The 14,689-nt window shown below is 40.8% G+C and overlaps 1 protein-coding gene across 2 annotated transcripts in view; it reads right to left on the bottom strand.

The window, feature by feature from the left end:
* The window catches only part of CYYR1 (cysteine and tyrosine rich 1), a 123,610-nt gene that overhangs the window by 12,557 nt on the left and 96,364 nt on the right, over positions 1-14,689 (bottom strand). For both annotated transcript variants that reach the window (XM_004588593.2, XM_058661731.1), the window contains exon 3: positions 220-377. In XM_004588593.2, the coding sequence (XP_004588650.1) occupies positions 220-377 (158 nt within the window). The remainder of the gene's footprint in view (positions 1-219; positions 378-14,689) is intronic.

Genomic DNA, 14,689 nt, shown 5'->3' with positions numbered 1-14,689 from the left:
GACAACCATAGAAAATATCTTCAAATATGAGTTGGATTTTATCATCTGGATCAAAGCCATCGCTATTCAAAGTCAGATCTTCAACCCATATTTATATAGAAACATTCTAGAAAGCTAGATATTGTTTCCCTGAAAGCTTTTAATGATTCCTTCTCTCCATTGGGAATAGACTATAACTGACGAACCCCCTCCTCTCCCGGGAGTACACCACTTGCTCACCAGGGTAGGAGGAGATGGTGTTGATGTGAGTGGTCCTGATGACACCCACACGGGTACCCCGGTTGTTCTTCATACACATGCAGATGCATATGGCAATTCCAGCGATGACACCCATGATGAATACGATCCCAAACACAATGCCAGCAATTGCAGTGCCTCTACAAAAGACGAAAAGTACAGTTATGATTTCCTGATGGACACTGTAGACCGTTAGCTTTACCAAAAATAGTATCTGAGAGGCAAAGAGACATAGCAAGTAGAGGGAAAGACATACCGATTGGGAGAGAACTTCTGTCCACTGGTTCACTCTCCAAATGACTGCAACAGTCAGACTGGGCCAGGCCAAATTCAGGATCCAGCAATTCAATCCAGGTTTCGCATATAAGGGTGAGGGACTGAAATTACCTGAGGCATCTAACTGCTCCCTCCCAGGGTGCACATTACTAGGAAACTGAAATGGAGCACCTGATCCTGGACTGTTCTGCAGTCACTCCAAAGCTGGTGGAGAGCCCCAAGAAGAGGCTTGAAGGCTGGCCAAACGCCTGCTCCAAGCACACACGTGAAAGAGTCTCACTAGGATGCCTGAGTCTTTCAAACAGAACTCTGTCACTCTATGACAAGTACTGCTTCACAAACGTTGTTACGGGTAATACTTAACAATCAAGAGCTTTCCCCGAATCAGTAACCAAGTTGCCTCCTGGATTTAAATAAATATTTAAAAATCTTCAGGGATTTCTTTTCTAACACATTTGAACAATGCTTCATTCAGATTCTAGTTTCAAAAATTCACACTTTTATATAAAGCATAATTCATATATGCTATCTAAATGGATAATTAAAAATCCATTCTGCTGGGTCCCGGCACAGTAGCCTAGCAGCTAAAGTCCTCGCCTTGCATGCGCTGGGATCCCATATGGACACTGGTTCTAATCTCAGCAGCTCTACTTCCCATCCAGCTCCCTGCTTGTGGCCTGGGAAAGCAGTTGAGGACAGCGCAAAGCCTTGGGACACTGTACCCATATGGGAGATCCAGAAGAGGCTCTGGACTCCTGGCTTCAGATCGTCACAGCTCCAGCCGTTGCGGCCATTTGAGGAGTGAATCAATAGACAGAAGATATTCCTCTCTGTCTATCCTCTTCTCCGTATATCTGCTTTTCAAATTAAAAAAAAAATTAGGGCCCGGCGGCGTGGCCTAGCGGCTAAAGTCCTCCTCGCCTTGAATGCCCCGGGATCCCATATGGGCGCTGGTTCTAATCCCGGCAGCTCCACTTCCCATCCAGCTCCCTGCTTGTGGCCTGGGAAAGCAGTTGAGGACGGCCCAATGCATTGGGACACTGCACCCGCGTGGGAGACCTGGAAGAGGTTCCTGGTTCCCGGCTTCGGATTGATGCGCATCGGCCTGTTGCGGCTCACTTGGGGAGTGAAACATCGGATGGAAGATCTTCCTCTCTGTCTCTCCTCCTCTCTGTATATCCGGCTTTCCAATAATAATAAAAAATCTTTAAAAAAAAAATTAAAAAGCCATTCTGCTTTGTAAATAAAACAACTTTACTGAGTTTAGAGTATGTGTGTTTAACAAAAATAACTGGATAAATGACAACATATAAAATACAACTTAACATCTGTTTCTTATTCAAATTTTCCATGGATGGATTCCACAGCAAAGAAAACTAAACCGAACATATTCTTTTATTATCCAGAGTACAGTTATGACAAATATTCTTACTCAGTTAGGAACAATGTAAGCAAAATCTTTATCTCTGTTCATGATAACAGTTTTCTCTACAAGACTCCAGCTAATACAACAGAAGCATACATAGAAAAACATACTGCATGAAGCAGTCAACAGTAGCCATATTTCTGGATAACAGGATTTGTTGGCATCTGCATACATTTATTTTTGAAAAGTGATAAGGAAAGTGTTCTCCAAATGAAAACTATGATCAGACAGAGATCATTTAGAGCAATGTTTCATAGGAAATATGGTGCACATGTGCACAAAATTGTAACGAGAAATGTTCAGCTAGGTGACAGGAAAAAACACAAAGCATCCAAGACTAATTCATAATATAATTTTAAAAGCTAGAGATCCAGTTAAATTATAATGAAAAGCTCATGAAGCATAGTTCATGTAATGAATGAAAGATAAACCACCAATACTAACATAATTGCAGTGAGGGTAGAACTATGTATGACTTTCTGTATCAATGTTATAATCAATAAGTAGTGATTATCTTGTGAATATAAATGTTTTTCTAACTTGCATGTTCAAGTCTTGCAAATAGTCTATCCAGTAAATTTTGCCTTATTTCTCAATCTTATTACATTGCCTTTTACATTTTATTCATTTCTAATGGTGTTTAGGACTATAACCTCTCGGACAAACTTTGACATTGCCTAAATCAGTGATCAATATTAGTAATACCATGACATTGATGATAACGCTTACTTTTCTTTTCCCTTGTCACTTATATAGTAAATTTTCATACACTTGCTGTTAATCTTCCTGCCAAAATCCTTATGAATGACTCACACAACTATCAATCACTTTTCCTTACTCAAGCACAGTAAAAACAGTTTATCAGCTCAGTTCTGTCCCCCCGTGACAGAACTCTTCCTTCACTCCATGAACCCACTGGACTCTCTGAATCTGAACTGCTTCCCTTTGCATCAGCTCAGTGATTCTCAAACTTCATTGCTGGACTCCATTCTTGACATTTCTCTGTGAACTGCTGTGTTTTCTAAAGCAACTTTTTTTGTTAGTTGCTGTGTTTCCTGTGCTTTTTACATTACATGCCTGAGTAGTTTCTGAAAGATGGGTTCAAAATGAAATGGAGTCTTTCATTCCTTGTACACCTGAAAGGGTTAGTCTCCTGCTAGATCGTTTCGAGTGAGGACACTTGAAGTCAGTTCCCATACAGTTTTTCATTTTCAGCCACAAACACAGTTTCTCCAACTTTGTTCTTGAATAGCATAACCCTTGCTGCTAGTTTCCTGGATCTGGGAGTTTTATTGTTACGAACAGTATTTTCACAAAATCCTTGTGCTTCCAGCTCCCTGATCCTGCTTCTCTCTCCTCAGTATTTGTTGTCTTTTAGGGTTACATGTGGCAGCTGACAGGTGGAAGCCACAGAACCAAATCTGCGGGATTTAAAAACCTGGTTTCTGGAGCTGGAACACCTCTGCTTCAACTGGAACTGGGCTTCAGTTTCCTTGGTTCCTTTCCAGCTTCCTTTGCCTGTGGATGCATTTGCCATAAGACTAACTTCTTAGTTTCAGTGCTGTCTGAATTTGTGTATTAGGGCAGTTCCAGTGTATCTCACTCCAATCCCGGGAGCTCAGGTACTTATGTCAGAAATGCTCAGATTCTGGAATAAGATCACCAAAAGATCCTTCGAAGGTGCCACAGTAGCACCCTGAGACTACACTTTTAATGTACCGGTGTGAATGTTATCTCTTGAGGTTTGCACAGAAGCCGGAAAAATAAAGACCAAGGCTTGCTCACATCAGTCTTGTCACCAAGTGAAATTCATGTGCAACTCTGAAACATCCAAAATACTCTAACAGTGAAGGTGCAAAAAAATGTGTGAACTTGCTTTTGTGTTTTCCAGAAGATATTTTCTAAGGAACTGTGGAATACAGACACTATGGAATGCTTCTAGGTCATTAAAGAAAAAAAAAAGTAGAAATCCTGTCTTTTGCAACAAACAGATGCAAGTAGAAACCATTATTAGCAAATAAGCTAATCTCAAGAAGACAAATATCATGTTTCCTATGATATGTGGCAACTAATATCATAAAAGTGGACGAATGAAAAAGTCACTTTGGGACAGGACCATCATTTTTAGCCAAGATTGTGCACTGGTGGAAATACCGTTTTGTGGTTTGTTTACATTTTGTTTGTTGAATATTCGTGCTGGTAACAAGTTAAGCCTATAGAGAGTGAGTGGATTGAAGCTGTGACTGCAAATGACATAGAAGAGATGAAACAGAGTTCGGGGAAATTTAGGGAGATAAGAAAAGTGTGATTGTCTTCTTGGAACGGTACCAATGGAATGCATAAAATCTGTCCTTATAATAATCAAATTTTTCAAAAACCTTTTCCCCATTCACTTCAAAAAACACAGTATACCATAAAAATTCCAACAAATTTCCTTAAGAGATGTCCATAGGCATTTTCACTGAATTAAATTCAGAAGGCAAAAATGTGAGACATATTTAGATGTGTTACAATTAATAATTAAAGAGTGGCAAGGTCTAGAAGATGAATAAATCCTTGCAAAAATGATTTATCAAAGGAGATGATTTGAAGTAATGAAACTAAAAATAATAAGAATTTTCATCATAATTTTCAGTTCCAAATAAGATGCAACTGGAGGGCTTAATTTATATTCTAGAAACAATCGATGGGCCAATTATGCAGCCATGGAGTTTCCAAAGGATGTGTTGTGGAAACTGTGAAACTTTCAAATCAGAGCATATTTATATTCATTAGTTACATTTTTTTTAAAGAGCGAAGGAGAAATAAGCCACATTTTGTTTCCTTGTTGGCAGCTCTGGCAATCGTGCTTGATCAAGAGGTCACTAAAGAGCTTGCGACTAAATGTGTGAAATGAGGTTTTCAAACCGCATCATGACTCTGCTGACCTTGATACTTGGGACCCATTTGTGGTTGTGAATTAGTTATAACATTCATATCTGCTATTAATTAAATGAAACAGTAAACAAAGAGCAACCTTTCTGCTTATAAATATGTTGGTGTAGTTAACTGTTAGAGTGAGAGAAGCTTTTAGTTTGAGAAATTTGGCATCATTAAAGTCTTGAAAACATTTTAAGGTGTTTTAGTTTGAAGAATGCATTGTGGCACTTGCATATTTCCTCTATGTTTAAAAGGATTTATTTTTTTTTTCATTGGAAAGTCAGATGCACAGAAAGGAGGAGAGACAAAGAGAAAGATGTTCTGTCCAATGATTCACTCCCCAAGCAGCCACAACGGCCAGAGCCGTGCTGATCCAAAACCAGGAGCCCAGAGCCTCCTCCAGGTGTTCCACGTAGTTGCAGAGTCCTGCTTTGGTCTTGGGCCATCCTCTACCACCTTTCCAGGCAACAAGCAGGGAGCTGGATGGGCAGTGGTGCCACCAGGGTTAGAACTGGTGCCTATATGGGATCCTGGCAAGTGTAAAGCAAGGACTTTAGCTGCTCGGCTACTGCACTGGCCCCCCTCTATTTTTAAACTTTCATTTTGGAACAACTATAAACTGACATGAAAAATTGAAAATCTAAATAGTGTAAAGAGGTCTTGCCTATGCTTCACCCAGTTTTCTTCAATAATCACATCATAGGTAACAATAGCATAGCATCAACATGGGAAATTTGATTTCTAACATGGGTGTACACCTAAGCACATCAACTAACACAAAGTTTCTTTTGACTGATACAGAAAGCAAGGTGAAAACGATTACCTTATTATTACCACAAGGGTAATGGGTATTGGAATAGTTTTTGCTTTGTCTTATGATACTACTTCGTGGTTACACGTATTTCTTCATTTTCTTTCACATCAGCAACTTCCTGTACCACTAATTCTTCTCCACTTCTATAATTTTGCAATTTCCAGAATCAAATCATTTAGTATGCATTTTATTGAGGTGGGCTTTCTGTCACTCAGTATAATACCCTTAGAATCTATCCTGATTTATATATGTGTCACTAATTCATTATTAGCCCTAGCACTGTAATACAAGGGGAAAGATGCCATGTGCAATGCTGGCATCCTACATGGGTGCTGGATCAGGGCCCAGCTGCTCCACATCCAATCTGTCATTCTGCTAATGTGTGAAACAGAGGAGGATGGCACAAGTGCTTGTGTCTCTCCACCCACATGGGAGACCCAGATGAAGCTCTTGGCACTGCGCTTCAGACGTGCCAAGCTCTAGCTGTTGTGATCATTCGGGGAGTCAACCAGTGGGTGGAAGGTAACTTACTGTCTCTCCACTACACCTCTGCCCTTCTCTATGTAACTCTTCCTGATAAATTAATTAATCTTTTAAAAATTGTCCATTCCTACATGAGTAGTACTTGATGATATGAATATAGCACAGTTTAACCATTTTTTAAGGCAGAGACATTTGATTATTTTGATTTGGGGCTTTAACAAATAAAATTGTTATAAATAATTATTACCAGATTTTTGTGTGGATCCAAGAACTCATTTCTCCATGATAAATGCTCAGGAGTCTGATTGCTAGGAAGTATGATAAAGGTATTTTTTAAATCAAATTCCTGACTTTTTTGTAGAGTGGCTGCATCATTTTATCATCCCACCACCAACGTATGACAGAATGTTTCTCTGCATTTGACACTGTCAGTTTTACATTTTGTCTCTTTTAGCAGATGTATAGTGATACTTTACCATGATCTTCATTTTCATGTTCTTGATAGCTAATGAGGCTGACCATCTTTTTTCTTTCTTTTTTTATATTTAGTTATTTTTAATACAGAGTCAGATATACAGAGGGGAGGAGAGATAGAGAGCAAGATCTTCCATCCGATGCTTCACTCCCCAAGTGACCGCAAAGGCTGGTGCTGTGCCAATCCGGAACCAGGAGCCAGGAACTTCCTTAAGGTCTCCCATGCGGTTGCAAGATCCCAAAGCATTGGGCCATCCTCGAGTGCTTTCCCAGGCCACAAGCAGGGAGCTGGATGGGAAGTGGAGCTGCTGGGATTAGAACCAGGGCCCATATGGAATCTGCCACATTCAAGGCGAGGACTTTAGCTGCTAGGCCACCGCGCTGGGCCCTTCTCCTTTTTTTTTTTTTTTTTTTTTTTTTTTTTTTTTTGCTATTTTTATTGGAAAGGTAGACTTACAGAAAGAAGGAGAGACAGGGAAAAATCTTTCCTTTGCTGCTTCACTGCCCAAATGGTCAAAAAACCTGGAGCTGAGCAGATCCAAAGTCAGGAGTCAGGAACTTCTTTTGGGTCTTCCAAGTATGTGAAGGGACCCAAGGCTTTGGGCCATTCTCTGCTGCTTCCCCATGCCATAAACAGAGAGCTGGATGGGAAGTGGAGCATCTGGGACATGAACTGGTACCCATATGGGATTCTGACACATGCAAGGTGAGGATTTAATCACTAGGCTATTTGTTCTTTATATATCTTCTCCTCAAAATGTGTCTCCAAGATTTTGCTTCTGTTTTATTATTTTTGTTGTTGACATTTTGGAAATTATTAATACATTTTGGAGATGAATCCTTTGTCAGATACACAGTTTGCCAATATTATGAGTTTCTTATTATATGTGTAGTTTGCAAATGTTTTTTCCCAGTATGTAGCTTGTCTTTTCATCCTATAAAGAGTATATTTTTGCTGAAGGATCTAATAAGACTGAATACTGAAAAGCTGTATTGGCTTCGGCCACAGAAAGATCCCAGAAAAATCATGAAACAAGCATGTTCCCAGGGGATAGGTTCAAATACATTTTTGGCGAAGGATAGACAAAATCAGAACTGAGATTCTGCGTCAGAGAGGAGAGAGAACCAAACACTGGAATTCTGGGCATAGATGCAAGAATAATGAGTTTCAGATGGATTTCCTTTACCCATTCAGTCTGTAGGATTCAGGGTTTCCTGAAACAGGGATACAACATGTTTAGATGGGTTGGTGCTCTGGATGGTGTACATGCCAGGGTGGATGAGTTAAACTTACACAGCAGTGCATCAGCTGGCTCACTTTGCCACAGAGAAGGGTTAGGATTGCGAACACACTAGCTGGCACCAAAATTTCCTCTGGGAGATGACTGTAGTTGAGGTATCTGGCTACAATGATCTTGGGTATCATTGTGGGGGTCTTGCTTCACCCACAAATGGTGGCCAGAGCTTCCTGGCCTCACTCAGAGCACAGCCCTGGGAACTCAAGTGTAAACCTTAGGTACCTCACCAAGCTTCAAAAGCACATTTCCAGGAATAAATAAGTAGCTTGGGAACAGGGTGGATCTTACAGCCCATACCCCCACTAGTGCTGCATTGGGTACCACTTTGTGCAATGGGGCAAAAGAGTGTGGATTTGGGAAAGCAGCGGGAGCAGGCTTGTTTCTGGCTCAGTGCACTGTGCTGATCCCACAGGGAAAGTAACACTAACTTTGCATTCTGCAGGTTCTACATATGGTGGGTTTGTGTGATCCCCAGTTCTGACAGCTAGCAACACTGGAACTTCACGAGTGCCATGTCAGGTGCCATTTTGTGCAGAGAGGTGAGGGTTGAGAGGATGGGAGAAGCAAGAGTAAGCTACACATGCAGTAAAACAGGAGCAAACAGGTGCCATTTTCACAGGACCAGCGGCTGTGGGACTGGAGGGACAACAGCGAGCTTCGCAAATGCTAAATTAGAAGCAAAACCACTTCCAGCTCAGTGCAATGCACTGGTCTCACAGAAAAAATTGTTTGGACGAACCATTATACAAGTTCCACTCAAAATAGGTCTGGGTGGCCACCAGACCTAATGACCAATAGGTGTTTGCAAGATCAGCACCACTGACAGCCCAGTTATTTAGGATAGCTTGTGTCTCCACAATCCCGGTACTGCTTGAACTGGAAGTGCGGCCACAGCATGGGATCACAGGAGGTGGAAAGTGGTGAGCCAGGAGCTGGGGTTATGTAATGAATCTCTGGTGGAAGCCTAGCATGAGAACCCGGGCCTGACACCTATAAGAGAGTGTGGCACAAGTAGCTACAAAGAACTGGATACCAAACCCAATCAATAAAATCAACCTGTAGACCTGTGCGTAGCACAGCTTAGAAACCAGCCCTAAGAAGAACCTGCTAACCAGAATCGCAATGAGCAAGAGCAAAAGAAGAGATAGCAGCACAATGAATGTTGCTCAAGATTTTCCTACAAAGGAGCAAAAGCATAGAAATGGAAGGAGCATCGACACAACTGTGTATTAATATTGAACTACGAACAAGAGGGAGATGGATGAGATGCCTGAAAAATAATTTAAAAAGAATGAATGTAAGGATATTCAAATACAGAGACACAGTTGAATGAAGATAACGAGTACATCACATAGTTAAGACTTTGTTCAAAGAGACACTAGGGAAAAATCAAATAAGCATTACAAATGAAGCATTTATTCAGTCAAATACAGAATTAAAATAAGCTTTAATAGCAGGTCTGGTGAGGCAGATGAAAGAAAATCCAATCTGGGAAATACCTCAGTCAGAATCTCATGTACCTCACCACCCTCCCAAAGAGAAGTTAGAAAGATGAAAAAGAATAATAATAAAAAAAACAGTGTTCAGGGCATTTGGAATGCAATCAAATGATCAAATAATCAAGTCTCCGGTGTTTCTGAAATATGGAGAAAAAAGATACTTTAGAAATTCATTCAATAAAATAGCAGCAGAAAATCCCCCAAATTTGTAGAAACAGTGGAACATTTAAGTAATGGAATTATATAGAAGCCAAAATGCAAATGTTCCAAAAGGACTATCTTCATGAATCATCATAGTCAAAAATTTTAAAAGCAAAATATAAAGAGACTATCCTAAATGCACAGGAGAGGAATACCAGATCACGTGGAAAGAAATTCTCATTGGGTTGAGAGAAGACTTCTCCATAGAAATCCTTCAGGCCATGAAAGAACGCAAAGTTATAGTTCAACTCATAAAAGACAAGAAAAAAAAACAAGAATACTTAACTCAGCAAAGCTGTAATTCATAAATGATGGTGAAATAAAGCCCTATCAAGACAAGTGAAAACTGAAACAATCTGTCTGTCCCAACTAAATTTCCAAGTAAAATAACTATATCTTTTTGAAAAAAATATACTGGCAGCGGATATGTCATTTTTTTCTTGATTGTGATGACAAATGTTCCTTATATACCAAATGTTTTTAATTACTTTTGTTTGATCAATTATTGAAAATGTGGTGATGAAATCTCCAATTATAATTGTGGATTTCTGGGCCCGGTGCAATAGCCTCGCAGCTAAAGTTCTCACCTTTCATGCTCCGGGATTGCATATGGGCACCGGTTCTAATCCCGGCAGCCCCACTTCCCATCCAGCTCCTTGCATGTGGCCTGGGAAAGCAGTGGAGGTTGGCCCACAGTCTCGGGAACCTGCACCTGCATGGGAGACCCAGAAGAGGCTCCAGCCTCCTGGCTTCGGATCAGCTCTACTCCAGCCATTGAGGCCACTTGGGGAGTGAATCAATGGATGGAAGCTCTTCCTCTCTGTCTCTCCTCTTCTCCATATATCTGACTTTTCAATAAATAGAAAATAAACCTTTAAAAAAATTGTTGGTTTCCATTCCATCTGTTTTTGCTTCAGACACTTTGTACCTATTTTGTTGATCTGTGTTCATGTGCTGGATACCTGCTCCCTCATGTGAAGGTGCTGAAAGTCGGTGCTTCTTAAGACACGGGGATTGTGATTTTAAGGGGGATTCATGTTTTTTTCTTAGGAGTGAGCTCTCAGGGGAATACATTCTCATTTTCTTGCAACTAGACTAAGTACTGTCAGAGTAGATTACTATAACGTGCGTCTGAGTTTCTTGGTTCAGTCTCTGCTTCATCTGTTACTGTATGACTGCTTTCTCATGTGCTTCTGCTCTGTGACATTTTTCACCATGTTGTGATGCAGCCCGAGCATCCTCACCAAAAGCAGCCAGTCAGGTGTGATTGAGTTGTCTTGGATGGCCAACCTTGGGTATTTTCTTACAGTAACACAAGACTGAAGCTCTGAGATTCTTCTTCAGGGCCTGGCTTGTGTGTCTCTTCCATTTCCCCGGTTCTTAGTTATATCTTTTACAGCAAGCCAGTAATGGCAAGGGAAGTATTTTACGGGCACTGTGAGTTGTCCCTATGAATTACCAAAGCTGATAGAGGAAAACATGCGGAGTCAGACAGAAGTGTGGTGAGGGTCTGAAGCAAGAGGAGTCTTGTCAAACTGAGCACTTCCGCCCGTAGAATCTGAAGTGAATCCCGGGTAGTTAGTGTCAGAAATGAAATAAACTATAAATGAACTAAATTATAGGCACTTTATCAGTGTCAGAATTGTTGGTGACAAGAGGGAAAGAAATGTCATGTGGCTCCTTTTCTGTTCCAGAAGAGCTGTACAGCAGTGCATAAATATCAGATCCTATTGCTCAACTCCATGGATGAATGGTGATCACTTGCTGAAAAATTAAACCAAATTGTGAGTGAAAATTTTCTAACAAAACATTTTATGATCAAAGTATTAAACATAAGCCCTAGAGTTGTAGTGGAGAATGTTGAACTGCGGCCTGTCATGCTGGCATTCCATATGGACAGTGGTTCGATTCCTGGCTGCTCCACTTCCAGTACAGCTCTCTACTAATGTGCCTTGGAAAGCAGTAGAACATGTCTCAAGATGTCTCAAGTTCTTGGGCCTTTGCCATTTATGTGGGAGATCTGGAATAAGTTCCTGGACCCTGGCTTCTGCTCAGCCCAGCCTGGCTCCTGTGGCCATTTGGAAAGTGAACCAAGCAGATGGAAGATTTTTCCCTTTCTGTTTAAACCTGCCTTTCAAATAAACTAAACAAATCTTTTTAAAGATATTAAATTAGTTGTAGTGTCCTTAACTATAGGAAATTCCATTTAAAAATAAACTATATAAATATCAAATATCATTGCTTGGTTAGGTTAATATCTGAGACAATATGCCAAACTAAATGTAAAATTCGTGGTCATTGTTTTTGTGTGACATGCATGAAAGTGCTTTATTTAACTGTTTCAGAGCAATGTTCGGAAAAGCATTACTGACTTACATTTAAATATGTTTAATTTTCTAACTATATCTTCAACACGTCTGATTAATTCGTTAGACAAGAAGAATAATAACTTCTAGATAACAACATGCATTGCTTAATTCATTAAATATATTCGGTGTTTATTAAGTGTTAATACTATTCTGGCATTGCAAGGCATATTTGATTAATCCTTGATTCTTTCCTTCATGGATTTTGAATCAAGAACTGGCTAGTAAACAGATTCTGAAGGTTAACTACCTCCCGGCATAGAAAGCTAAGAAAACAATGGGATGATTTGATTGTATTCAGCAAAAGAAGAACTATACAATGTAATAAACTGAAAAAAATCTATCATGAACTAATCAAAAAACAAGAGTGGTGGTAATGATTTCTTAATAATTTGGTAAAGTGTGTATAACCATTTTTGGATGTGGACTGCTTTTGTGAAATTGCATTCAACCTGCATTCTTGCACGTGAGAAAATCAGACCTGTGCGACAGTAAAATAGTATCTGAAGATCTAGCTAGGTTTTTTTGTTTGTTTGCTTTTTTTTTTTACAGATGCAAGAGAGGTCAGCAGTCCTAATTTGCAGATTATTCAGACTATTCAGATGGCAGGGAACTACCTGGCTTTGCTTCCCAGCACCTAGCAGAGAATTCTTTGTGGAAGTCTGCACTATAACCAGTACCTTCCTAAGCACTGGAAAGGTAAAATTTTACAAGTCTAGTTGGGAAGTAGAGAAAGCAAAGCAAGAAAATATTCTTATGATGTTTGGGAATCCTATGACTGAAGTAGAGTAACAGACTGTAATCCATAGAAGCTTCCATGGGATGATCGCCACCTGCTCCAAAACAGTCCACAAAAACACACTGAAATAAAAATAAAAGACAAGTGACCATAGGCTGGACTTATGCAGCTACTACCGCTACACCCGGGTTCCGTGCCCTAACTGTTCTTGCATAGAATACGCTCATGTTTTTTCAATTTGCAAATGATTGTTTTATTTACTGAAATAGAGGAAATGGGGGGTGGGGGAGGGAAGGAAGAAGAGAGAGAGAGAGAGAGAGAGAGAGAGAGAGAGAGAGAGAGAGAGAGATCTTCCAGGACAGGTTCACACCCCAAACGGCTGAAATAGGCAGGGCCAATCTAATGCCAGCAGGTAGAAACTCCACCTGTCTCTCATGTGGGTGACACGGACTATGTGCTTGGGTCACCATCCACTGCCTCCCATAGCACTCATTAGCTGGAAGCTGGATGTAAAGCGAAATCAGGATTCAAATCCAGGCACTTTGATACAGAATGTGGGTGGTCCAGGTGATGACTTAAGCTAATATTCCAACATGCTCCTATATAATGCATTGGTAGAGTTAACTCTCTTGAAATAAATGTTGCTGATCTCTCCACTGAGCTAATTTCTTAACTTGCGTCTGATGACAATTTTAGACAGGACTTTCTTATTATTATTTCTGTACTTATTTAACATCAAGTTTTGAGTTGAAGAAAGCAAAACTTTACAAAAAAAGACCCCACAAGCTAGGCTTTTAAACAATTACTGCTGAGAGTTATATTAGAAATTGAATCTAATTATGAAAATCATAGCTAATCTGCCTTTCATTCTATTGACTACAAGGAAGAGAGCCTCAAATGAATGTGAAGGCACACAGCTGGTGACCTGGAAGAATGACTGCTTTCTTATAAGGTCTAGACAGATTTAAAGATTTCACAAAATTCCCATGGGACTGAAGTTAATACTGGAGGTGGAAAATCTTTCCCAATTAACTACTAAAACAGGCAATAGATATAATGGAGAAATGACCTCTGTCAATCAATTCATGTGCCCAGTGCAGTGTTTACTCACGTGACCCTACTGACTGCTTGAGCACATACTCCAACCTGGCCTCTCCACGGAAACAGAGACGGTCCTCTTCCTGGATTCTTACAAGTCCCCATCCTCTAAGCAGACAAGTCTGTCACAAGTCCCCATCCTCTAAGCAGACAAGTCTGTGACTGACTGCTTTCTGCTGAGGAGGTCCCCTGGTCCAGCTCTGTCGGTGGTTTGCCTGATTCTGACATTTATTACCTACACACAACTCTTATGATCCAGGGATCGCCACTCCCACAACTCCTGTACCTGTCTCCAAAGGTTTTGCCTCGAACCTTACCTGTGCCAGACTGATGTGACTGATAACATCTGTCACATCTGGCTTGCTTGGAAGATGGAACCTTGTGCCCATTATAGTCATTCACAAGCAATCCATTTTCATAGCATCACTATCATTCTTGCCCACCATAGACTGCTGCCTCTACACAGCCATATAGGTTATGGTTTATATCTTGTGGTTATCTACTGGAGAAAAACTACTTTAAGTCTCATCTGATTCCAAGAGATTGGGTCAGGCACAAATAATGTGACTGGGGCCCGGCGGCGTGGCTTAGTGGCTAAAGTCCTCGCCTTGAAAGCCCCAGGATCCCATATGGGCACTGGTTCTAATCCCGGCAGCTCCACTTCCCATCCAGCTCCCTGCTTGTGGCCTGGGAAAGCAGTTGAGGATGGCCCAATGCATTGGGACACTGCACCCGTGTGGGAGACCCTGAAGAGGTTCCAGGTTCCCGGCTTCGGATCGGCGCGCATCGGCCCGTTGCGGCTCACTTGGGGAGTGAATCATCGGACGGAAGATCTTCCTCTCTGTCTCTCCTCCTCTCT

Source organism: Ochotona princeps, chromosome 3 (assembly GCF_030435755.1).
Source record: "Ochotona princeps isolate mOchPri1 chromosome 3, mOchPri1.hap1, whole genome shotgun sequence".
Classification (NCBI taxonomy): Eukaryota; Metazoa; Chordata; class Mammalia; order Lagomorpha; family Ochotonidae; genus Ochotona; species Ochotona princeps.
Note: the sequence above shows the minus strand (reverse complement) of the source record. Positions and strands in the feature narration are given on the sequence as shown.